This window comes from Hesperophylax consimilis, chromosome 7 (genome assembly GCF_061612785.1).
Source record: "Hesperophylax consimilis isolate HC1 chromosome 7, BYU_Hcon_1.0, whole genome shotgun sequence".
Taxonomy (NCBI): Eukaryota; Metazoa; Arthropoda; class Insecta; order Trichoptera; family Limnephilidae; genus Hesperophylax; species Hesperophylax consimilis.
This window is the reverse complement of record NC_142842.1, coordinates 38,035,010-38,061,055: the sequence shown is the minus strand read 5'-3', so window position 1 is coordinate 38,061,055 and position 26,046 is coordinate 38,035,010. Positions and strand designations below refer to the sequence as shown.

At 35.1% G+C, this 26,046-nt stretch overlaps 2 protein-coding genes across 3 annotated transcripts in view; one reads left to right on the top strand and one right to left on the bottom strand.

Annotated features, from left to right (window-relative positions):
• Positions 1-26,046, bottom strand: part of LOC149422719 (uncharacterized) — a 157,957-nt gene that overhangs the window by 84,323 nt on the left and 47,588 nt on the right. The gene's annotated exons all lie outside the window — the stretch shown is intronic.
• Positions 5,217-26,046, top strand: part of LOC149422720 (uncharacterized) — a 32,113-nt gene continuing 11,283 nt past the window's right edge. The window contains exon 1 of the mRNA XM_089633524.1: positions 5,217-5,260. Within this exon, the coding sequence (XP_089489650.1) occupies positions 5,217-5,260 (44 nt within the window). The remainder of the gene's footprint in view (positions 5,261-26,046) is intronic.

Here is a 26,046-nt window from a genome sequence, read left to right as displayed (position 1 = left end):
CTTATGAATGTTAACAGATAAAACGACCACATTTTTATTAATTAAATTCGATTGTTAAAAAGAAGTTCTCACATGTTTAACTATTTACATACCTACCTTCTCGTTACAAACAAATTTACATGAGTAATTGTTTTTTCAGCTTTCAAAAAAATGATTACAGATTTGAAAACGTACAAGTGCTGTTAATATTAAAGCAATTGCTAATGCAATTATAAATGTTGTTATATGCATGCAACGTATAAAATAGTGTTTATCTTCCAAGTTTGGTTAGCCGGATGAACAGTTTGTAAAATACATTTAACATTTATTCAGTGCGCTGATAATTCACGGGACTGCACGAAGAAAAATAACTATTGCAGGTAATTTATAAAAAATCTCCTCAAATTTTTAGTACGTTTTGTTAAAAACGTGATTTTTGCCTTATAAATGAATTAACGGGTTTCCTGATAAACTTTTAGTAAATTACAAATATCTTATCATGATGTCGGAACACGTATTACAACGAAAATTCGTTGTATCGTCGTGAAGGCAAATAGACAAAACATTGTTTAAATGATGTTTTATTAGTAGGGTAGACCGAGGCTATTCGGATCGGGTGAGTTATTCGGATCAAGCTAAGCAATATGGATATATCTCGGCTATTGTAACCAAATGACAATGAAAGAATTTAGACATAGCGTCCCCATCTACCGTATGTCATAATAGTAAAATTACCGATATTAAAGATTGCGTGGGTTGACTGCTAAAAATCGATATGTGTGAAGATCGTACAAGTTACGTCTCAAATAAATGCCTGATGTAATATTGTTCTCTGCGTTCTTAGTGTTTTTTCTGAAAAAGTAAGCTATTCAGTCATGTTCATATGTTATATATTTATCAATCAAATGCACAGTAAACAGAATTAAAGCACAATAAATTGCATTTTGTATGTTTTTGTACTTTACTTTGAGTAAATATCATATTAATAAATGTGAGGTTAAACGGACCGACGGTGAGGGGGCTATTTGGATCATATTTTAATGCTTTTAAAATTCGGTGCGTTAATTGTTTTATATTTTTATTTGAAACAGATGGTGCGCAACTATGTGAAAAAGACGACTAATCAATCATGGTCGAAAATTGCAATGGATGAAACCGTTAGGAAAGTAAAATCTGGTGAAATGGGATTACGCAGTGCTGCTGTGAGCTACGGAATCCCATACACGATAATTTTAGTTGGCACATCCTCCTGTAAAGGATGTGCCAACTAAAAAGAACTCCCGCGTTGCAAAGGTGCCAATTTTTCATATTACATCTTCAGTAAACGTTTCCAAATTGCGTAAAGATACTGAAGAAAAAATAAAAGCCTCGAACGCAAAGGAAATCAAATGATCTCTCGCCAAAAACCGCCCAAAATTACAGTTCAAATGAAAAGGTACCACGGGACTTTAAGTTAAAAAATCTTCCGTAACAGCTTCTTCATCGGCTGGGGCTTCAAGAAAGTGGTTTTGCATTTATTGCAATGAAGCTTTTGTACATCCTCCAAAGGAAGATTGGATTCAATGTTCTTCTTGCAAAGAATGGTGCCACGAAAAATGTTACGACAAGAAAGTTTTTATTTGTGCGGTGGGTAAGCCAATAAGAGTGTAATAAGTGTCATGATACTTTCATAAAATTCTAAAAAAAATAGGTTCTAAAACCTATTTTTTGTTTTTGTTTTTTTTTCATACTTAACTATTTTTTCGGGTTTGATCCGAGTTGCCCCACCACTGATCCGAATCACCACATATATATGTGGTGATTCGGATCAGTGGAGAGGTCTACAGTAATAGTCATATGTTTTTTTAAAGTTACTTTATTTTATGATCATTAAAATTAAAACATATAAAAATGTCAAATGCTTAGTATTAAATAAAAAATTTTTTCGAAAATGCATTATTTTTAATTTTTTTCAAGAAAACATAAAAAATGATCCGAATAGCCTCGGTCTACCCTAAGGAATTTTAATTGATCGTAATCTCTGCGTGTGTAATCGTATAAATAAGCAGAAACTATATTTTATTAGATTCTTGACTTCCAATTATTGACATTTTATCCTAGCCGGAAAAAACATTAAAAGACACCATTGAGAACAAAATTGATTGATTAATTAAAAATATTTACACTGGTTTCAACTTTATTTTTTTTTTTTACATTAACTCCTCACAGGAGGCTCTGAAGAAAATAATTTCCCTCAGGGCCTATGTCATCTTTGGGGATGCTGTGTGGAGGGTCTTTTTGTGGAGAGGAAGGAGTGAACACGGGTCTTGAAGAGTCCCATGTTGTAGGAGGGATGAAACACAGAGGCCGGCAGTTCGTTCCACAGCCGAGCTGTTGAACTTAAGAACGAATCGTAGAAGCGACCCGTTCTCATGTGACAAATGTCAACCGTGTACAAATGTTGGGCGCGCGTTTGGCGTGTATCCCGACTACGCACCGGTGCCGAAGGGATCAATGACGCTAGTTCATCAGAGCATCTTCCATTGCAATACCGATAAAACAAGGACAGCATACCTACCTGACGCCTGTGCTCTAAAGATTGCAGTCCGTTTGTTAAGATTGGGGAATCTATCAAACGGACCGCCCGTTTTTGCACAGAGTCAAGGGTTTTTTTCAGGTATTTAGGGGCTCCGGACCAGAGATGGCTGCCAAATTCAACAGTAGGGCGCACTTGCGATTTGTACAGGGTCAGCAGTTGTGTACTATTAAAGTATCTGCGGGCCCTGTACAGTACGCCCAGCTTCTGAGAGGCCAGCTTTACTCTGGCTTCGATGGAGCCCCCATACCTGAGCTGGTCACTTATAGTTACACCAAGCATATCAATGGAAGGCCTGTTCGGAAGATTGCTTCCGTTGAAGGAGACTAGGTTATCATTTAGACCCCTTTTAGACGTAATCAGACAGGATTGGGTCTTGGAAACATTAAATTGGACGAGATTATTTTTACCCCAGGAGGAAATACTTTCGAGATAACCGTCCATTCTCTGCTTCAAAAATTTAAAGATTTTTTTTATTTCACACCGCGAAATATAGCTTTGCTGTGACATTTACGCTGACACAAATATCTAAAACATGACAAAAACACATCATAGAATTCCATTACCAAGTTCGACATTTAAAAATCTAAAAAACGCCTACAAACGGCGCTAGTTGTTTTTGTGTGCCAAAAAAAACAATGTTTATTTTATATATCAGATGAGGATTCTAGGAAATGTTTGCATTTATTTTCCACCTGACCACTTCATGAATCATCCATTTTAATGTAAATGTGTGTTTTGATTTCTGACACTAATTTGCATGTTTTTGTGGACCCATCCACGACCTTTTCGGACCATCACGATTTGAAAGTCGGACGCGTGACTCGAATTCAGAACGAATGCACTGATAATATATACCTAGCAACAACCAACTGGTAACAAAACAGCAAAATAATATAAATAAATATATATTTATACCATCAACAACCAACTGGCAATTGCGATGCTTCTTATTTACAGGCGAACGGAAGCCGCGTTCTTTGTATAAGGAATATCAATTAATTAAATTTCATATCTTTGTCGACAAAACTAATCCATTATGAGATCCAAACTTAGATGTTTGCATCTTTAAGACAATACATACATGCACAAAAATGGGCGTGAGTACATTCATAAATGGATGATATTATAAGAGTACAATACCTGGGACATATTATCACAGACTTTAACGACAGTGGGGATGTGGAGAGACAGATAAGAGTGACATCCGTTAGGCTGTTAAGACGTTTTTACGTTTGTATCACAAATTTTAAAAAGATAGATATATTGACTGAAAATTTCGAGGAAGGACAAAGCACTCTTTTAAAACACTTCTGAGCCTATTATGGCACAGAATATGCAGGTAAAACACTACTTTCCTAATTTATATTTGAAGTCCCTTAAATTCCCTCTGGTAACAGAAGATGAAAATGTACTTAACAATTTGATAACTTATTGTAGTTTATTGCCATTGAGGTATATAGATGGAGTCTATATTCCTTGCGAAATAGCGTTAATTTTTGTTCCAGTGCGGGAAGTAGGAAGGGGGGTATGGCGGCTGTCGATATCGCCCGAATCTTTCCGATTGCGAACGAACTCAACAAACAGAGTCGCCAGTGACCACCAGCCGTGCCTCACCCGGAAAATTTGGGTTCCCAGCGCACCAACTTCAAGTGCTTCTTGAGTTTATTATCATTAAAAATCCAATTTACACGACTTTCGATTATGGCAAAACCCTTTTTACCGATGGATGGTTATACGATTGATTTTTCTGTATTTTCCAGTACGACTTGCGCAATATCTCAACGTGCTTGTCGTCATTTTGAAGTTGTCGCCGGAGACCTGTGCCCCGAGAGCGCTTGTAACTGACTAAAGCCCGAAGTATCTCACAGCGGACAATGAACCGATGTAAGTGGCCCATTCTTCGAACGCCAATGTTGACTCTATCTATATACCTCAATGGTTATTGTTTGTAAAATAACTTCAAGAATAAAATATTACTAGCAGTTAAAAACCCGCTCCGCGGGTTTTTGCTGCTAGGCCCTGCGGGCGGCACGTCGTTGGGCTTCGCCCAGTTTGAGTGATACTAACAGTTACATTTAATAGGTAGATATTAGATCAATGGGTAGATATATAATAGAAAGACATTCTGAACCATTAAACACCCCTCACCCCAAAATAAATCTCGTCAATGAGAAAAATGTTTACTCTTCCATACCACCGAAATGATTTAATTTTTAAATCGAAACTTAAATTGCAAAATATTTATATGTAATTTGAAAATAAAAAAATATCAACATATTACAATATTACATATAACTTTGGTAAAATAATATACTCTTACCAAAAGACTGTCAAAGTAATTACATTTTTTTTTAAATATATGAAGAATTATTTTATTGGGATAAGTCCTAAAAATCTACATATTTGGGTGAAATAATATTACGCTCTTACCTAACGATTGTCAAAGTAAATACACCAAAACTCTCTTAATTCTTAGGCTGGAAAACCTTACAGGTGGGATAAATTGAGTCAAAAAACAAAACTTTTTAAGCAAGTACAATTTATTATACTTTTATTTTTTACAATCTACAACATAATATTATACACTTTCATTAGGAAAAAATCTCTTTATAAACAATATTATCCGTATACCAATCAGTCAGAATTTGTATAAATAACGATGACTGCGCTCAAACTGTCCATGAGAAAATACTGGTTCAGGAAGTAACAGTCCACCCCGTTCAAAAGTTTGTCCTTGAGATTTATTGATGGTCATTGCATAAGCTAATTTGACTAATTGTAACATCCGACAAAGTGTTTTAAATTCTAGGAATGAAATGTACTGTACCTTTTCTGTTCCCCGTAATGATTTTGGCTTGAATTAAGTTACAGCTGAAATTTTTATAGCACCGCTTTTGTGAGATATCAGCTCAGGGGCGCTTTCCGTTGAAGTACATCCTCATTGATAGCATAAACATGACTATTTTTAGGGCACAATATGGTACGTTGACTCATCACTAAGGCATCAGGAGTTGTATGTGTCTCACTGTATATATAGTGAATAATATCTTGACAAATATTTACATTGGGAATAAGCACAGATGATTCTAATGTTCCTTCTACCGAAGGAAGTTTGCCATCTTCCAAGTCCAAAAGCCATTTAGAAAATATATTTTCACTTTCTAAAGCTCTGACATTTGTTTTTAATTGAAAAGTTTTCAAATGGTACCAAAGTATGCTGCTTTTTATGCAAGCGGCAATTAATTGTCCTCGTGAAGTACGTCGACACACTGGAAGGATCTGACGAAAGTCTCCGCCCAAAACAATAACTTTGTTACCAAAGACAGAATCACTTCCCATGATATCACGTATAGTACGCTCAATAACTTCTAAAGCTACACCTGGTGCTTCATCCCATATTATAATATCTGCTTCCGTTATAATTTTCCGATTCTTTGATGTGACCTTACATGTTGTATTGTCCTGTAAATTGATGGGTAAATTAAAAGCAGTATGATAAAACTCTTTTACCTTTTCGTCTTAGAGTGTGAATTAAAGTTTAGTAAAGGTATGTTTTCCATGTTTCGCCTGGGCCATCAATGAAGAAACATTCATTGTCATCATTTTCATGTGAAAAAACTTATTCAAAATAGAATTATATGCTTGAAGTTGTACGTCATTGAGTTTGGCAGCCATCAATTCACCTAAAGTGTTTTCAGAAATTACATTAAAATCAGATACTTGTCCAAAACTGCAACTTTCATCAGGTTCAGGTAAGCCCTGCATTCTGCAAGATGAATTCTCCTTCATAAGAATATCCTGTATGTTTAAAAGACAAAGATTAATTAATAGCTGTTTCTTCAGCAACACCACGATGAAAAAAATCTTCAGCCGAAGATCGAAGGGATACATTGTATTAAAATTAAAACAAATAGATGTCTAAGAATTTTAGGCATCAAATACAATGAAGCCTCCGTCATGCACTGCGTCCATTCTCGTATGTCATCAATGATGTTGTCGCCTCCCCGCTGTCGCCTCGTCCACTTTTTACCAGCTGAAAAGACATAGTTATTTGGTACATCTTGATACAGAATAGAGCGTCCCTCAATATCTTTAAGATTTAATTGGAACCACGCTGTTAAAGAGGTGTTCCTTGTAGATGCTTCCCTAAGAGCCTGTTCCTCCCGCCCCTCTACAAAATAAACAGATTGGCTGTCGGGTAAATGTAAAGCCAGAAGTAAAATTGAGTGAGATTGATCATGTATAGATAAGTGAGAAAATCTCTAAAAACCCAGTATAAATAAATAAATACTATCCAAAGAGGAACAAATTTCAACATTAATATGAGCATCATATTTTTTGCTAAGGAATGCATTATATGGAACAACAAATCGATTGTCGATACGTATATCCCGAACAACGTGATTTTCAGAAAAATTATCACGTATCCTGTACTCTGGGTAACCTGCGGAATTATTATCAGTAGCATCTTTAAATGATTTGGGGAATTTTTTAGAGCACTTACCGTATACCATGCAGACTGACCTTGGATTAAGTACGCCACATGGTCCATGAATGTTATTTTTTTAAATAATATGGTACAAAGCCGTTCTTCGGATGGGGTAGTTCTGCAGATACGGCATTATCAATATCAGAAGCTGTAATAAACTTATCTTGGCTGCAAAGTGTAAACACACCATGTAGATGAGGGAGTCCTCTTTTTTGCTGATCAATTACAGAAGTATACACCCAACAAATTACCTTTCCAAAAACATGTTTCTCAGTCATATCATGAATAAATTCCTTGACTTTTAGATGGAAAACCTTGGCTACTTTATCAGGCCTGTCCGCGGCCGATTGATAATGTTCCAATTCGGTTGGTATTTCTGTCCATTTGGGATTGCATGTAAAAGTTATGACGACGACAGGACGACCAAATTTACGTACCATTGCCATTGAAACTTGATAAAGTTTATTCACATGGCGTGGTCCACCAGTAAATGAAGATGGAAGAATGACTGTATTACCTGCACATACTCCTCTATCAGTGGCTAAATTTCTTACATGGTTTTGCAAACCTTGATAGCATTCCACTCTGAGGTGTCGTTGGTTTTTCCTAATGTAATCTAGGCGACCAGATTGGTAAATAATGTAAGCATGAATTAAATACTGTTGAAAAAGTTTACCCGCATAATGGATTGGATTAAATATGTTTCTTCGCACTGCTAATTTACTTGCATAAAACTACATAGCAGTTACAGTATGACATTGAGCAGTACAGAAATCAGCATGATGCTGAAAGCCTGGAGTCCAACCACATTTACCTGATGGAAATAGTAGTGGGAAAACCATGGGATCTAAATGCTTTGATAAAGTTGCCATCCTTTGAGGTCCTTCAACATTTTTAGGTTAAACAGCGATATCTATACCCGATGACAAATTCCCGTCTGTCTGCTACGTAAACCATAGCGATATCGTGAGAACTGGTTGGAGCATTGTACCTCTGATGAACGTGTAAATAATAGACGTATATCTCTCACCTGCCCACCCTCAGCCGCAATGCGTATTTCTTCTTCCTCGACAGCTTCTTTTAGTTCAATCATCAATTATTTGCATTATATTTTTATAGCAATCGGCATAACATGGATGACTCATACGCACTCTAACAGCCTCATCAGGATCATATAGATAAAGCTGAGCATAGGAAGGTATTTTACCTGCAACTTGTATACTTCTGGAAGTCAGATGATAAACCTAACCAATTTTTTTAAAACAATATGGACCATTACCTGGGATATTAGCTATTTGCGCTCCAAATGAGGCAAATCTATTAACACTGTATACATCAAGTAGCATTTGTATTGACAAACAAAATTCCTAAAGTTTTTAGATTGACTACAATCTCCTGTCAATCATTCGTGCTGGAGGATAAGCTAAAATTTGTAGTATATGGCACTTCAATCGCTTGGTAAATTTCCCTCTCATTCGAACATTCCGAAATTTGACCAATTCTGGTAAAATATTGCCCACATACCTTTTAGCCATAGTAATTAAATTGAAATAATAATCTGAAAACAAACATTTCTTTTTAGCGATTCACAGCGATAGTTTTTAAAAGAAATATCTACGGTTATCACGTCAATAATAATTCTGTAATTATCACATATTAAACATGACAGCTGATGACAGCGAATGGGGTCGGTGTTGTAATATCAAAAAAATAATTAATTACGTATTTAAGTATCGAGTGGAACTGGTTATTTTTTTTTTAATTTATGATGGTGGATTTATAATTATAAATTATATTTATTATTTATAATTATTTATAATTATAATATATCTCACATTAAATAATCACACTGACATTGTACATTGCTTGACACTAACTGGCTATAAAAGTTTTTTACATTTTTTCCATATACGCTGGCAACACTGAACAATCTGTCTTTCGCGTGAATAATGATAAACGTCAAATTTTAATACGTAATTGTGGATAATTTTTACTGTAATGTAATGAATCCAATGGATTGTCAACTTTCTAAAACATATTTTCTTCGATATTATCCAAAAATTATATGAGCATCGTGTCATTTTCAAATCGTGCCTTAATTTTCAAGTTAGCGGAATTTAACTGAAACAGACAATTTAAATTTGACCAATGAGAGGGCCTACACCGTCCAGACGCTAGAGTATTAATAATATCAGATTATTGCCATTTAATCGGTTTTGGTATATAAGAAGATTCGACAGTAATAGCTTCTCCAATTTCCAATCTATTGACACAATGAAGAATTTGGCAGTATTCGTGTGGGCAATTTGAAAACATATTGAATGTTGCACGGTATAATATGTATATATAAGCGAGCAATCAATTATGAAGAACGAACCATTATACCACGAAAACAATCTTCAGATCACAGTTGGCTGGCATTTCTATAGAAAGTTTTGACATCACACAAAACGTATAAGGACCGAGCTAGAATTTGATCAGGATGACAGAACTGATCAATAACACTTTGTACAAACACTTTCATAAAAGACATACCATGGTAATTTTAAAATCCACAATGCTGAACTGTTGCCAAAAAAAAAGATAAGCAATGCTTCAAAAGTAAAAAGGAAGAATTAATTGCGAATTAAAGCAATTTCACGCTATTGAAGCGCTCTATTACTTTTGTTGAGAGTTCTTCGATTTACCGCCCGAGTGATTTGTTTATTAGGCGATTTGTCGGACGTATCCCGCTATGACTTTCTGCGCCCCGTAGCGCTGGTATCACGACCTCTGGTAATGGATGGATAATTAAGGAAATTATCCATCCACAATAGATGGCTAGATGGGAATCAGAAGAACAAATGAAGACAATGGAGACGGACAAAATGAAATGCGTTGCGGAAAATGTGATCCATCTCAAGATATACGCGTCTCATCTGTTGTCAGATAAATCAGACAAACATACCATAAATATGATTTGAAATTTTGACGACCAAAAATATTATCGTAATTTATTTGTTATTTTTACAGTTTTTACTTTTTTTACTTGCAGAACTTAATAATTATTATAACATTATTAAATTTGATTTATTTAAAATTTATTTAAAAAAATTAAATGGAGTTCTACGAATTAAACACCAAAACAATAAATAAAAAGTAATTTATTTGTTGGTGCTATGCCGTGTTCGAACACGCATAATTACGGAGGCAATTGAAATCCACAAATCCACTAAAACTTAATTAAAAAGCTTCATAGATTTTGTTTTTGACATCCGTTACTTGATAAATACACAAAAAGTAAACACCGAAACCATATTAATTTAACTAATCCTTAGGGAAGGTATCAAAGGCTTGACAAAAATCGATAGAAACTGAGGCGTTTTCAGAAAGATTGTGAAATGCACGGGTGAGGCTTACATTACTAAACTATATTATATAAAAAAAATACTTCTAAAGTAACAATAAAAAAAAGAAGAAAGAAGCGCCAAACGGCATAATGCCAAAGATAAAAACGATAGAACATAATATGCTTATAAAAAATAAATGTTTATAAATACGAACAATAACAAAAATATACTATTTTTCTAAGAAATCTGTACTTTTTGCTACAAATACTTTCTTAGTTACTATTTTTTAGGTTACTACTCTCAAGAACACCCCCCTTATTTCTTCAAATTTATATTCAAACTAGCTTTCCGATGTATTTTGTTCCCAGAAATTGTTTTAATTTTGATGGTTTTTTTTAATCTCCCAGTACATATATTAGATATTTGAGGATCCACTTGTGACTCTGATTTAAAATCAACCATTCCTGCTGCGACTTTGCAGAAAAATCTACATTTAACTTTGACAGATTTTAAGTAGGTATTAAACCAGAAATATTGTTTAAGGAAAAATATCACGTTAAAAGAGTTTTCGACAACAAGTGACTTTAGAATATTTTAATAATATATGCAAATGAGTGAGGTAATCCAACCGGAGACATCACCGCAAGGCGCGCTGACTTTATTTATAAACTTAATTCAAGGATTCATTAATATGTATGTCTCAAATATAGCTTAGACTTTATTTTACGGGAGTTATCTTTGGAGTTCTTTTTTAGAAAAGCCATAATAAATTATCCAGTGATGTTATTTTGAAGAAGTCGATATTACTCAAAAAGAAATTAATTTATATTCAAGATAATTTACGACAAAAAGAAGCTCGCGCAGGGAAGCTATGTGCTTATTGATCGAATAAATTTTTAATCAGCAAATTTTAGGAACATCATGAAAATACTTTATTTTTAAAGGAAATAACAAAGTGTTTATATGCAAGAGTTTTGCGAAATTGTGACTATTTTATAATAAAATGTACTATGATGCATTATAGCACAGATTATATAGACAAGAAAATAATATGGAGTTCAACAAATTACATCTACATGAATACCAAAAAAAAATTAGAGTTTAAAAAAATGTAGTTTGTATAATTTGTTGAACATGAGCGGACCAAAGTGGGATCCTTGAGGGAAACCAGGTATTTCCTCGAAATACTTTGTGCAGACGTGTGGAAACATTATAAATCCTTCCAGCCAACTCAAGTCCTACTCTCACTGAATGTGACAGATTTTTCACACATTAATCTCCCATATACATGTTAATATAATAATATATGCAAGTGTTGAGATATGAAGCCCGAAGCCGCCTCGCCATCATGGCGGGTCATTGCCCCGGGAGAAAGGAGAAAGCCGAGTGCATCCGACACAATGCAGTCTTGTTCCGGAGCCGATACTACATCGGATCGCCGAGATAAGCCGCTGCAACCCGCTGCACTACTGACTGCATTTGTGTGGGTGGAATGCTTTCATTCCTCAATCCTCAATGCACATTGCACAGAAGCACGCACTTTTACACGAGGCTTGTAAGGTGCGCAAAGGATTTGACCTAATTATCTCACCTATGAAGTAGAAATCTGCTTTCTGAAGCAGCGGAAACTCTCTACCGGTTGCTGTTACGACCAAACATTGAGTGCCATCTTTTCGCGAGTCCACATTAAATGTTGAAATCAAACGGTACTAAATTTAATGTCAACAATGTTTTTTATGGAAACAAACAGTGGCCTGAATAATTTTTAAGATATAATTTTTGTGTGTCTGTGTGCGATACATACGGGTGTTACATACGATTGATGTAAACGAAATGGTGCTGAAAAGCGAGTTTTATGCCTTATAATATTATCCGAGTTCTGTGCATACTCTTTATGAGACAATATACACATAATTTCAAGGGAGACTCGTATCGTGGATCACTTGGTTGCGTATCGAATGTATCGAGTTCGATTCTTACAACACGTATCGAATTACTCCTATATTTCAATAAAAGTTAGATACAATGAGAAGACTGAACTATAAATCTGCTTCGTTTTTTACTTGGTTTTCAATTTTGAATGTAATGAATTCTAAATTTCATTGGAATAACTTTTCTTTTGATAACTTTTGAAGGTTGTACCAATATAACGTAATATATCATTGAAGAGTCATACTAATAAATATAAACAAAACATGAAACAGAACGGGACACAGAAAAATAAAAAGGTAAAGATCTCAACAGAGAAAAAAAGGTAAATAAATTGTACCATGTAAATAAAAATCAGATATGTTTATTCTAGATACTATATTGGTTACAAAAAAACTTTAGAACATTATAATCATTCAAAAAGATAGCAGCCAAAAATATGAGAAAAAATAGTTGAATAGTATTGTTAATTCTAAATTTGATATATGAGAGCGACAAAAATTACGTTAAATAGGTAGTTTCCAATGGCCGAGTGGCTAAAGGCGTTGTAAAGACAAAGATCCTGGAGTCAAATCCCAGTTGAGACCGTTACTTTTTTATTTTTCTGTGTTTTTTTCTGTTTCAAATTTCGTTTAGATTAATTTGTATTATCTTCTTCAATAAAATTAATTCAATTAATCGTAAAGTAACCTGAAGGAAAGGCAATATATTTGGAGTTGATGCCAACCGTGAGTTGATAGCAGATATTGACGATGATAATGGGCATTATCTTAAAAATGTTTACGACCAACCTCTTGTTTCTACAAACAATGGACCATTTAAACACTACAACTGAAAGAAAGAAAGATTTTTTTACATTCCACTTACATACATAATATTTTTCTTTTGAATCCAAAGAAGATGTAAATGAGTGTCGCATTGAAGCCAGCGATGTGACAACACTACTAAATTACCAAGCCATGTAACCACTAACCAACATGGCGACTCCCCCGAGTAGGTAGGTACTGCAGGTAAGTATTGCCAGCTGAAGCGAGTAGGTACCGCCGTGAATCATTGTCTCGTCTTCAGAACCTCCTTCCACTTTCAAAGGTAACTTTCTTTTCCGTTTTTACAACTCAAATGTTCTTTTGGTTGAACTATAGTGGTCTGAACGAGCCTACAGCGGTCGACGAGAATTTTCCCTCAGTCAAAATATCTTTTGATTATTTTAAGATAGAAAAAATGGTGCCACTATGGCGTGAGGTCTACCTTTATATTTCTGTAGCACAGTGACACATCAGAACACTTTTTAAAAGCGATATAATGATGTCTTTAAAAGTGATTAAAAAACAAGCCTAAAAACTTAACTTAACCTAATTAACCTTAATACAAACAGTTTGTTTGGGCATGCGTTTAAAACAAATTTAATAAATATAAGTAGACCTCACGCTAAAGTAGAAATATAAATACAATTAGTTTACCAAACCACAGAAAGTAATTATACTTCGAGAAAGGTATCTAAATGGAGAATACTATAAGTGTAAGAGAGACATTTTTGTCAAAGACCACTAACATAATATTTATATAAATATATATTGAAATGTATACATACAATTATCCAATAAGAGGTGTTATTTTGATATTCAATCGTAAAATATCAATGGTTTCGTTGCTTGTGAGGCACGTAGCACTGTCTTGTTGAAAGTAAACGTTGTCCAGATCAATAACATCCAATTTCGGCCATAAAAAATCATTAATCATCTCTCGATAGCGGTCCATTCACCGTAACTGTTGCTCCAGCCTCATTTTCGAAAAAATAAGGTCCAATGACTCCGCCGGACCATAAACCGCTCCAAACAGTCATACGTTGAGGATAGAGAGGCTTTTTAACAATAACTCTTGGATTTCCCGAGCCCCAGATGCGACAATTTTGATTGTTGACGAAGCCACCAAGGTGGTAATGGGCCTCATCACTCAAGATGATTTGCATTTGATTCACTCAAGTGAATTTTAATAATTTTAATGCGTTGTTGAAGCGTGTATCGTTCCATTTATATTAACGGCGTAGTTTTTACTTGTCGAATGTTAAAAAATTACAGCTTCAAAAGTAACATCTACCGAAATAGCGGGCTATTCAAAATAACACCTCTTATTGGAAAATCCTGTACAAACATTGACACATTAGTAAATAAAACAGGAGCTGTGTGAAATTATAAAAAAGACTTACAAGAATATTAAAAACTGTTACATAAACTCTTTTCTAAGGACGCCTTACGTACGAGTATTTCTCCGTGCTTTGTGTGAATATTCATTTTTAAAGAGTTATTACTCTTTTTTCCATTACGCACTGAACTATAGACTTGTGTTCCAAACAATGCATGAACATTGAAACTCTTCCTTAGAAAACTTATCGCAAAAGATAGGTATTGTAGAAAAATATGAAACTAACGTGAATGTTAATGAGTCATGTGCTACTTTTATTTGTTTAAAACTTTGATGCAAAACAAATAAGACTAAGTTTGAGGTTGAAAATTTAAATAAGAATCGAAGTTCCAGCACAGACCCTCAAAAGCATGACCTCACAACTCACAATCACGAGAGAATAGCATAAATCCCATTACCAACTGTTAAAATACTGCTGAAAATGAGTTTGTTGTCACACACATGTGTTTGGTAGAACCGCACATCGATAGCGAGGAAATAAACTGTGCTTTTTTACATTATCACTGCAAAGCTGTGTCTAAAACTCATGTACCAGTATTCAGTCCCCCGAACACCCCATATGGATCCCTACGATGTGTTATATCCTCCACTCTAATGCTAATCAATAACCTTTAAAAAATACATATTTTTTTAATAAAGCGTACAAAGTTTACGGATAGTTCCGGTGAACACTCAGGCCATGGGTACATTGTGCTCACTCCCACCTCATCACATTCCTTTAACAGTAAACTGGTGCCTTTATTGAAGTTCACTAGGGACGTCATTAGAAATTCGCTTCTCTCCTGGTTCCACAATGTGTCTTCTCGGGTAACTGAGCCTTATTCCTATCTGGGCGGTATATTTGCACCAAATGTGAATTCATTCCATTCATTCCCCGGCGGGATTGATGAGATCCACATGGCGATGCCTGAGGCCCTAGACTGACTCGCAGACATAGATATCCACCTCTGACCCCCTCACCATACGAAAGAAGAAGATTCACCCTCTTCACATTTCCTGCATCGATTGGTGTTTTCCACTCCCAACAGCTGCATTTGTCTCATGAGGTGGCGGTGTCCCGTTAGTAGTCCTACCAGTACCCTCAGTGAAATTTATTTCTGCATTTTTTGTTAGACGTAAAATTTGATTCTGCTTCTCCAGGACAGACGACCAATGTAGCGATTAGAAAAGCGTTTGCTTCAATTATTCTAATTAGTGTGTGAGTTAATCGGTGGCAGGCCATTCCTTCTGAACAACAGAAGAAATTACCTTATCACTGAGTGTTAAATGAACAGTAATGAGTGCTGACTGAGCACAGTTGGGCATTGGTGAGCACCGAGCTGCTAACCGTGAAATCACTTCGATAACGAAACCAAATACCTACACCGTGCACCACTTTCCATTGAAGTTTGCAGCGGAATGGTAATTATAAATATAATTGTAAACAGATATAAAATTGGTAAGAACTAAACAACTTGCTCCTTATTCTAAATTTCTTCGCTGCAGGTAAACAGTCCGTGATTGACAATCCGTTGTTAACAGACCGATTGCCTTCTCTAATGCATAGACGCAATGTAGGCATGCTGTGTCTGTTCTACAGGTATTTCAATGGAGTCTGCTCCAAGGAGTTGGCAGCATTGATTCCTGATGCACCGGTGCACGTGCGCGAAACTCGACGGACACGAACTGAACACCCGTTCACGGTTGACGTTGGCTTCATGAGAACGGGCCGTTTTTACGACTCGTTTTTGTGTAAGTCGGCTCGTATGTGGAACGAGCTACCGGCATCTGTTTTTCCTCCCTCCTATAATCCGAACCTCTTCAAGGCCCGCATTAACAAATCCCTTCCTACAGCCCCTACCTTATTCCGCCTCACAACGCCGCCCAACCAGGTGGTGACATAGTTCCCCTGTCTGTACACTGCACAGGCAGGGACACTCTTGTGAGGTGTCACATAAAAATAAAAAATAAAAGTCTGTGCAGAACTGAATGCAAAGAAAAATGCATGCACTTGCGCATATGCAAAATCCATTGCAATATGGGTTAGGATTGAGTAAAAGAAAAATCCTTTAACTATATTAATATTATTTTAGCAGTCAGTGATTTTATTAATGTTAACTCTTGACAGGCAATCTTTAGAGCACAAGCGTCAGGTAGTATGTTGTCCTTGTTCTATCGGTATTACAATGGAAGATGCTCTGAGGAACTAGCGTCATTGATCCCTTCGGCACTGGTGCGTAGTCGGGATACACGCCAAACGCGCGCCCAACATTTGTACACGGTTGACTACAACATGGGACTCTTCAAGACCCATGTTCACTCCTTCCTCTCCACAAAAAGACCCTCCACACAGCATCCCCAAAGATGACATAGGCCCTGAGGGAAATTATTTTCTTCAGGGCCTCCTGTGTGGAGTTAATATAAAAAAGGCCAAGATGCCAAACAAAACATCTTTAACCATGTGGGTCTTCCGACGACCCCATACATTTTTCTGCGTTATTGGCTTTTAAACTTTAGAAATCCCAATTATTCAGTCAATCATTAATGGTAACTTATGTATTTGCGCAGAAATACGTAAAATACTAAAATTATTTGTCAAGTATTTAAGCTAATATACGTAATATAGTAATTTTGGGTACTACCTACTCCCCTACTTGGCTGCGGGATTGTTAATGTACCTACCACCCTTTGTACTCGTATTCAATTATGCACTATAGTGCTGATTTATAAATCAGACTTTTTATGTAAAGGAAAAAGGTTAGACTGCTACAAACAAATCAAACAATGATCACTTTGACAAGCAATACGCTACTACGTGCATAAACTGTGATTTTTACAATCTATGTATGTGTATTATGAATGTGAACATTTGTACAGTATATTATGTAATCTTATGATAGTCAACAATAGGTCACTTTTTGCATTTCAAACACGTCAGCAGTAGATCAAATCGTTCAGCCGTGTAACTTATTGCGTAGTACGCGAATACACGTTTAGCCGGTTAAAGTCTCCACATGTTATCACGAAAGAAAACTAATTTAAGTAACCAAGTATATGGTTTCGTTGCAGATGTAGGCAAACTGGATGGAACGTCACACTATTTCGTCTTGAAACACTCTTTGCAACTTTCATCCACACTAATGACCATTATAGATTGCATTACATTACATTACTCTACATTCCAATGTTGTCCTGAGACGTCTATGACTTCTTGTTCCATCTACTTTAGCGTGACATATTATGCTAGTATACTCTCCGTTCATCCATTCATTCTAAAGTTCATAATGAGTTCCTTATCTAATCACTATCGTGTACAAGACGTCGCACGACTTTTCTCTACTTTCTATAAATATAAATAAATGAATTACATTTGTAAACCTTCCGGAAAAAAAATCAAAATCCGTTGCGTAGTTCTGAAGAACAGACAGACGCGGATAGCGACTTTACATTATACTATTTAGAAATAATTTGTAATTATATTCATTTTGAATTCAAAGGTAATAATGATAATTACTAAGACATATTTATATTTAGTGATTGGAGCGTTAAATATGTCAACAACATTCTTTTAATCACTACTCAAATTCTGTATACGGTTTTAGATGGAATACGGTAGATATTGCCTCGGTGTTGGTTTACGAGGTGTATGGAGAAAAAAATCAAGTATTATAGTTCAGGGCTGTCAATCATTGAATTTATGATTTTATGTAAACAGTTAAGTCATTAACTATTATATTATGCTTGTCTCAACATTAAATTAACCTTTTACAAATGCTGGGTACATTTTTGCCGAATCTACCGATGTTGTAATTGTCTCGAAGTGATCGCTTTCGATATTTATTTAAAATATTTTCCAGTAAAACAGATACCCACAAACATATTCACTTATCGTCTTTGATGAAAATCTGATCATTGGGATAGGAAGCATGTCTATGCCAATGTCGTCTTTGGGGATGCTGTCAACTCAACAGTAAAGTTGAACTGAGTTGAAACCCATGGTATAAAATTACCTACGAACAGCTTACCAAATAAAGACCTAGCCTCTATGAAGATTCTCGATGAATTTTCTCGTTATAATATAACTTTTATAAAATAGCCACTGGCAATCTATAAAGTCCAGACAGTGAAACATCGATAACAAGTTTCATTCAATCGGCATTAAGCATACCTTATACTACTTAAGAGCCCACTCTCTCTACGTGTCGACGATTAAGTGTCAGATTCGTGATTTTAATTACAGCTTTAATTGATCGTCAGCCATTGTTACGGAGTATTGTTTTATTTTCACCATCTATTAGATTTCACTGTGTTTTTTTATCTTCAACTAATCACGTGATTTGATAAGATCAATATTCTTCACAGCGCATGCCAAGAATTTGAAACAATGAATTCAAAGACAATAAGAATGTATTCAGCAAAATCAAATGAGTTGTTTATATTTATCAAAACATTACAAAATCAGAACTACAATTATATGTTTTTATACATCAAAACCGTATATTATCTGTGATTATGTTGTCAAGGAGAGAGAAATAAAATATTCTCAGCATATTATTGTTTAAAATGAACAAAGCCATTGTCATTGTCCACAAGGGTAGAAAGAAAAGATGGAATATGACGTACAGTTATATATAACTATATACGCGTATGACACAAGTCTTTATTCGGACATGTCTTGATGGATTCACTTTCAAAGATCTTTAATTTGTTACTTATACAAATCTGATGTACCGACTCTTGATACAAACAGATAGAAACCAACTCTAAACACACGGATGACTGGTCTGATCGTTTCACGGCTTCTTCCTTTTCTTTCTTCTTCTCTTTTCATCTTTCGATAGATTTTACTGACTTACCAACATTAGATTTGTGTTTTTGTTGTTTGTTTTTGGGGTGTTATGCCGTGTTGCGCTACTCCTTCTTTAGCCGACGTTTCGGACAGCGTTGCAGTGTCCATCATCAGGGCAGATCCGGTAGATCCGAAGATGTGATGATCTACCGGATCTGCCCTGATGATGGACACTGCAACGCTGTCCGAAACGTCGGCTAAAGAAGGAGTTAGCGCAACACGGCATAACACCCCAAAAACAAACAACAAAAATGCTTTTGGCCGTGAGAATCTAAAAACTTACCATTAGATTTGTGTTTTAAACCACTTCAAATCTTTATTTTAAAATACACGAACAGTTTGCAAGGATTACAAATCTAAGATTATATTCAAGGCAAATGGTATGGCATAGAAAGTCAACACTATTCTTCTTGCGTCCGTTGTGTTATTTACAATAATACAGATAAAGATACAAGTTTACTAGCACCATCTCTACGGCTTTTACAATGGTTAACACCTACTCTCAGTGTTTATCAAACGTAACAATTTCACAAAGAGAAAACACAGCTTTGTTGTGATAGTCAAACCATAAAAATCCAATAACTTTAGCACATAAAGTAGCTGAACTATCAAACTTTCTCTTGTAAAATTAAAGACTTCAGAAAAGTGAGTGCTAATCGACGACATCCATCGCAAATAAAGTAGTGACTTCCACGACTCCTAGACCCCGAGTTCGTGAGTTCAAGCACAGGTATATAAAAAATAAAAAATTGTGAAGAACGCTTCATCGTGAATGCACATCTATCGTGTGTAACAGGTTTTTTTTTGACAACAGAAGGTACTCGTTCAACGGGGAATACTTTATTTAGTCAGGACTGCCAGGAAGCTAAATTATAATCTTAGACAAGAGGTCATGCGTGGTCATGCGAGGTTTACCCTGCTAAATGGATGCGAAACCTGGCTCCTAAAAATAAGCAATTAACAGACTCCCATCATTCTGAGAAAAATAATTGAATTGAAATGAGATTCCCAAATATAAAATGTTAGTTTTTTTTTCAAATGGTGAGCTTAAGACAAATACTAGCATAAGACTATCTACTTCAGACATTTATTTATTCTAGGGCTGTTACTAATTAGATTCACACACCGGCTCAACGGTGATGTGGTAAAGCCGGCCTTTGGCGTGTTATAAGACCGTTTTAACCAAACAAACGCCATGGTAATAAGTGAAGTTTTTCACTGTTCTGACCTACGCGCCGCGTAACATTTAAATCGCGTTTATAAGGTTGATAGTTAACGTAACCTAACAATAAACTAACCGTTCGAATTTCAAACAAACAAGTTTATTATTTTTTTATTTTAAATAAGAATGATGAGGTTAAAAATTAAACAAGATTAAATAACAAAAACGTATCTTTATTGAAGCAAGAACTATATCAAAAAAGGCACTTCTTTTCAAAAGATTTGCACTTTTTAACAATACATACAGAAGTATACTTGGGAAAAATTTACTTTTTCTTTGACATCGTACAGAGAAAAAAACATAAATCAGCGATTACAAGCGAATAACTTTTTGGCGCAATTTGGACAAAACCACCAAAAGCATTGGACTAACCATTCGACCAAATGACGAATAGTCAGTATATATCTCAAAAAGAAAAAATATTATCGACAAAATAATTCAAGCCATGCGCACGAGTCTAGCGGCCACTTAGTCGACACGTGACGGCCGTATTTTAGGTAGAAGCATTAGAAAAAAAACAGGGAAATTCGAAATTGATGCTCATCATTTTGACGAACGTTAGCTTTCTAGGATTAAAGAGGGTTCCCATGTTGGGGGAGACCTCTACAAGAAGAGCACTGGGATATCTAGCACGGTATAGTAGATCGATAAAGGTTTTATCGATAATGTCGGTAATGTCATCATTCTGAGCATACCGAGCGACTGCTGATTGCCAAAGAATAGCTAACAATTCGCAATGATTAACAATTTATTTGACGTGAACTGTTGTTTTTACGTTAGCAATCGCAGTCGTGCTCGGGAAACATGACAAGTTATCGAAATTATCGATAAATACTTTATCGACCGACCGTGCTAGATACCTAGGAAGACAAAATTTTGTATTTATACCCATTTCGGCGATGGTGGCGCCATTTTTTCACTTCTCTAGCCTCTCACGATTTATATGTCTTTCTATAACAGTTATTAGTTAAGCTAGTTAGTTAACCGGTCGACGGCTTTTGTAAAACAAACCATTTGTTTTATTTAATCTAATTGTGTCAAAAAGCTATGCAACAGTATTTCACGAACATGTAACATCTACGTTACCTGGAAAATGATTCACCTGAAAAGATTGATTCGATAAGAAGTAGGAAGTGTAAATATAAACGTTTTGTTTCTCTCCGCACTCAACAATACCAAACTAGCAACAACAAAGGCTAGAAACTGACATTAGAATGTACGCACAACCATCTTCTTCCGGGTGAAAACATCTTTCATTTATTACAATCTCCACGTCTTCTGCTGGAGAACTCTTATGAAAATGAAGTTAGCACAGTTTATCAATCGATACAACTACGTATAAACGTACCTAGTGAGCAGGTAACTGGAAAGGTGACTCTGTGCAGATGTAGATATTATGAAGCAATCATGGATCTTTACTTGCACATCTTTATGGCGATTTAAAGCGAACGCGTTTGTCTTCAATACTTGAATTATGTAGGCACTTACTATAATTGCAACAGTGAAAATGAATACATTTTTCTATATTCTTCATTAACCATTATAAGACGGATAAAATTTAGTTAATATATTAAAGTCAATTGTTGAATAATATATTTGGAATAATATACACAAACCCCAAGGTAGTAATAATTTCACTGGACTGCAAATGTAGCCAGTCGCACATTTATTTATTTATAAAATGGCACACGAGAAGGTTTAAAAGAAAAACAAATGTTTAAAGGAAAATCATTTAGAAATATTAGAGATTAGAAAAAGTGTAAGCATTAAATAAAATTTATTTAATAATCAAAAAATGGAAACAATCCTTTTTGGGGCTTTCACACTGAACCATTTTTCGTCTTCCAGCGATTATGTAATTCCCTAATTAAGTCGATCCAAGGGACCTTGCTATACCTCCATACCATCCATCAAAACCGTGGTTTCAACAACTTCCCCATTTTTCCTAACAAGATATTTCCTTACTGATTCAAATGAGAATTGGACATTGTTCCGTTCCCTCTCACTTTTATAAAATTTACGTGCTTGACTCCCCAGGTTGTACATTCTGTAGTCTGGAAGTGGTAACTCTAGATCACATATTTTTGGGGCGTCCCTCTCTGAACAAATATCCTCTCTTCTATCAGGCCTTATCTAAAATTGCATCTCCTCCATTTAATATCTCATCTCTTCTAAGTCTGAACTCAACTCCAATCTTCCATATGATTTTGAAATTTGCCCATTTAAACAAAATTAATATATAATTCATCTTCCCTCTCTCCATAATTTGAAATGATGGCTGAAAACACCCTTATAAGGTGAAATCTACAAATATTTGAAAAAAACTTCCCCCACTCTTACCCCTTCCACTCTTTCATATATAATACTTCTGCCGATTGGAGTTTGCTCCCCCTCCCCGCCATCTAACTCCTCTCCCAATATTAATCTATATTTAACTTTAGTATACGAATCGCCTCACCGATCTTGGTTCTCAAACATGTAGATTTTGTATTTGTGTGAACAAATTAATTTGACGATAATTCATTTGTTTATTTTTCGTGTGTTCCTTATTTAACTGCACTAAAAATACGACTCGGGGAAGATTACCATTCACAGATACTAATAACTATACAATGGTCAAGGTTAGACTCGTGTTTTATTTATTTCTTTGAGATTAATATCAGCCATTAAGATCTTCTCAGAAGTGGTCAACATACGATTGCCATCTCCAAGCGTCGTATCATCATATATAATGATCATGTTAATGACTCAAAGTCATGGATCGCCAATCTTGGTTAGGATGAAATTTTATCAGAATGTTTTTTGATCAACTGGTGCACTTTTCATGCCTTTGCTAAATTACAAAAACTGACACTTATTGAGTTATAACAGTGTTAACGGAAGGGCATCAGACTACTAATGACCTAACGTTAATGAATATTTTTTACGATCTACCAATATTCAGTATTGTCGTCAAAAAGCCAAATGTTTTCAAAATTAATTTTTAAGTTAAGTGAACAATTCTCACCCAACTATTGTCACTGCACCTCAAAAAAGTTTGCTATAACCAAATCAAATATGCTATAACGTAAACACCGATCTAACACGTACCCGTGAAGACCTGGGTATTGGGTAGGAGAGAATTTTTTTTTATGTTTTTAGAATTTCAAAACCCATAAATGTTTAATCATTGACACTATACTATATAAGAAAAAAATCTACATTTTATTGACCTGTGAAAACATCTTCAGGTGGTGTGGTTAATCTTACATTTATAAAAATTTAATTTATCGTGTTAATGGCCTGTGTATGTCTCATCACAAAGCGGAATTCAAATAACTTTTATAACTATGATTATTTATGGTGTCATGTGTTGGACTATTGTTTCTCACTTTGAAAAACTCAAATCACTCCCGCGCATCGACTTATTGATGCTTCACTTATTTACAAAAAATGCCCAACACGGCAAAAGATTTGTCTTGTCCTGTATTCAGTAAGCCAAAACAGTTTAAATATAAACAAAATGTAGATAGCCATAACCAAGCAGCAAGTCCCCTGGAGTAACTAATTGATCCTAAAAGTATTCGCCAGCTAATTTGTTCACATTATTACATCAATGACTGGTGCAACTTTTCGTAATTGTGGATTGTGGTCCCCTGCATCCAACAATTGAGGTAGGAAATAACCTTGGTACAATTTTTTTTATATTTTACAGACCAATATTGATTGTCTACACTCTACTGTTCATTTACTCTACGTACAAGGCTGATTCGGTCTCGTTGTCAGAGCAAGGAAATCACATTTAAGACAAGACAATAACTCTAAAATAAAGCCAGAATGTAAAACGACTTAAGTGAAGCAACCGTGCACAAAAATTTGCGATGCGCAGCCCAGGTTTATTGGACAGAGCTGCGGTTGAATTTAACACATCAAATCGCTAGAATAAAGTGATAATCCTAACGACATAAGTGATGCAGTTGTGTAAAAACAATATTCGGCGCACGGCCCGGCGTAATGAACGGACGTACAGTTGACTTTACCCTGGCAGGCCTGCAAAATCGATCTTTCCGTATGGCTTATTTTAATTATTTCTGATGAACGTATTACTAAAAGCTAATTTTAGAAATGAAAAACATTTTTTTAAATTTTCAAACCGTTTTACTTAAAATATTGTAAAGGGGTCCTGTTTTTAATAATCTTAAATATAAATTTCATACATACGTAGGAATCCCTCTAGAAACATTTTACATTTTACTAATGCTTTCATCAGAATTAATTAATATGTGATCGTCGAGCAAACCCCCTTATTAAAGTGTTATGTCGCCTTAACGCGGGTGACTGCTAAAAAAATAATACTTTGTGCATAGATAAAGAAAATTATCAAAAATTGTCGATACCTATTGAGTCCGCTAACGATGTGTTAATTTTTTATCTTTAAAATTGCAAAACAGTATTATTCGACATTTCAGACGTCGTAAACATTATAAAATTGAAAAATGCATTTTTACCTACAGTATTAATCTAATTTTTTATTATTTTTAATAATTATTCCTGTCGTTGTCTGTGCGGTCACCCTATGATTGTGGCTGATAAGCCAACACTGGTACTTTGAAATAATTATTTAGTCAATAATTATATTGTTGCCAACATTTAACGATTAAACGAACTGCGTACTTTACAAAATTAAATCGATTAAACGTACTGCCCGACTGAAATTATAGTTTGAATAACTTTAGTGTTTATTTTTAAAATAATTTCTATTTTCATATTTTGATTATGAAATCTAGGTTAACAAATGTTTTATTTTAGTATTTTACTAAAATTGTATAGGTGAACATTTCGACAAAGGAATTCCCGTGTGAGATGAGCGGCTTATGATTTTATCGTAATAAAACATTTTTTGAATAAATAAATTTAATGAATTTATGCCACCGTTCTTACAATAGTTGGTAGTGTGATGGTCAGCACGGTTGCCCTCCAAGCAGGTGATCGGGGTTTGATTCTCGGCCGTAAATATATTTTTATATCCCGTGTTTTAAACGGGTCTGCGCTAGTAGCTATGTAATTTTTGATATCATATGGAATTATCGAATTCTTTCCGCTATCATAAAAAAAACATTTGAACATATTAAAAAAATCGTTACAGCCTCCAAAATGAACATCATACAAAAATCGCAGGAAAAAAATATTGCAATACTAAAGTTGGAAGAAAAATGTATAGACAAGGCCGGTCCTACAGCTAAAGAACCACACTCAGGAGTAACTTCTGAAGACCATCAATTGCTGAAGACAATCAATTGCTGAAGACAATCAATTGCTAAAGACAATCAATTGCTGAAGACAGTCAATTGTTGAAGACAATCAATTGCTGATTACAATCAATTGCTGAAGACAATCAATTGCTGAAGACAATCAATTGCTGAAGACAATCAATTGCTCAAAGCGTATTATTTATTACGTTCAAATTACGACTTTACGTACCTACTTAATATTCACATTTGAAAAACAAAA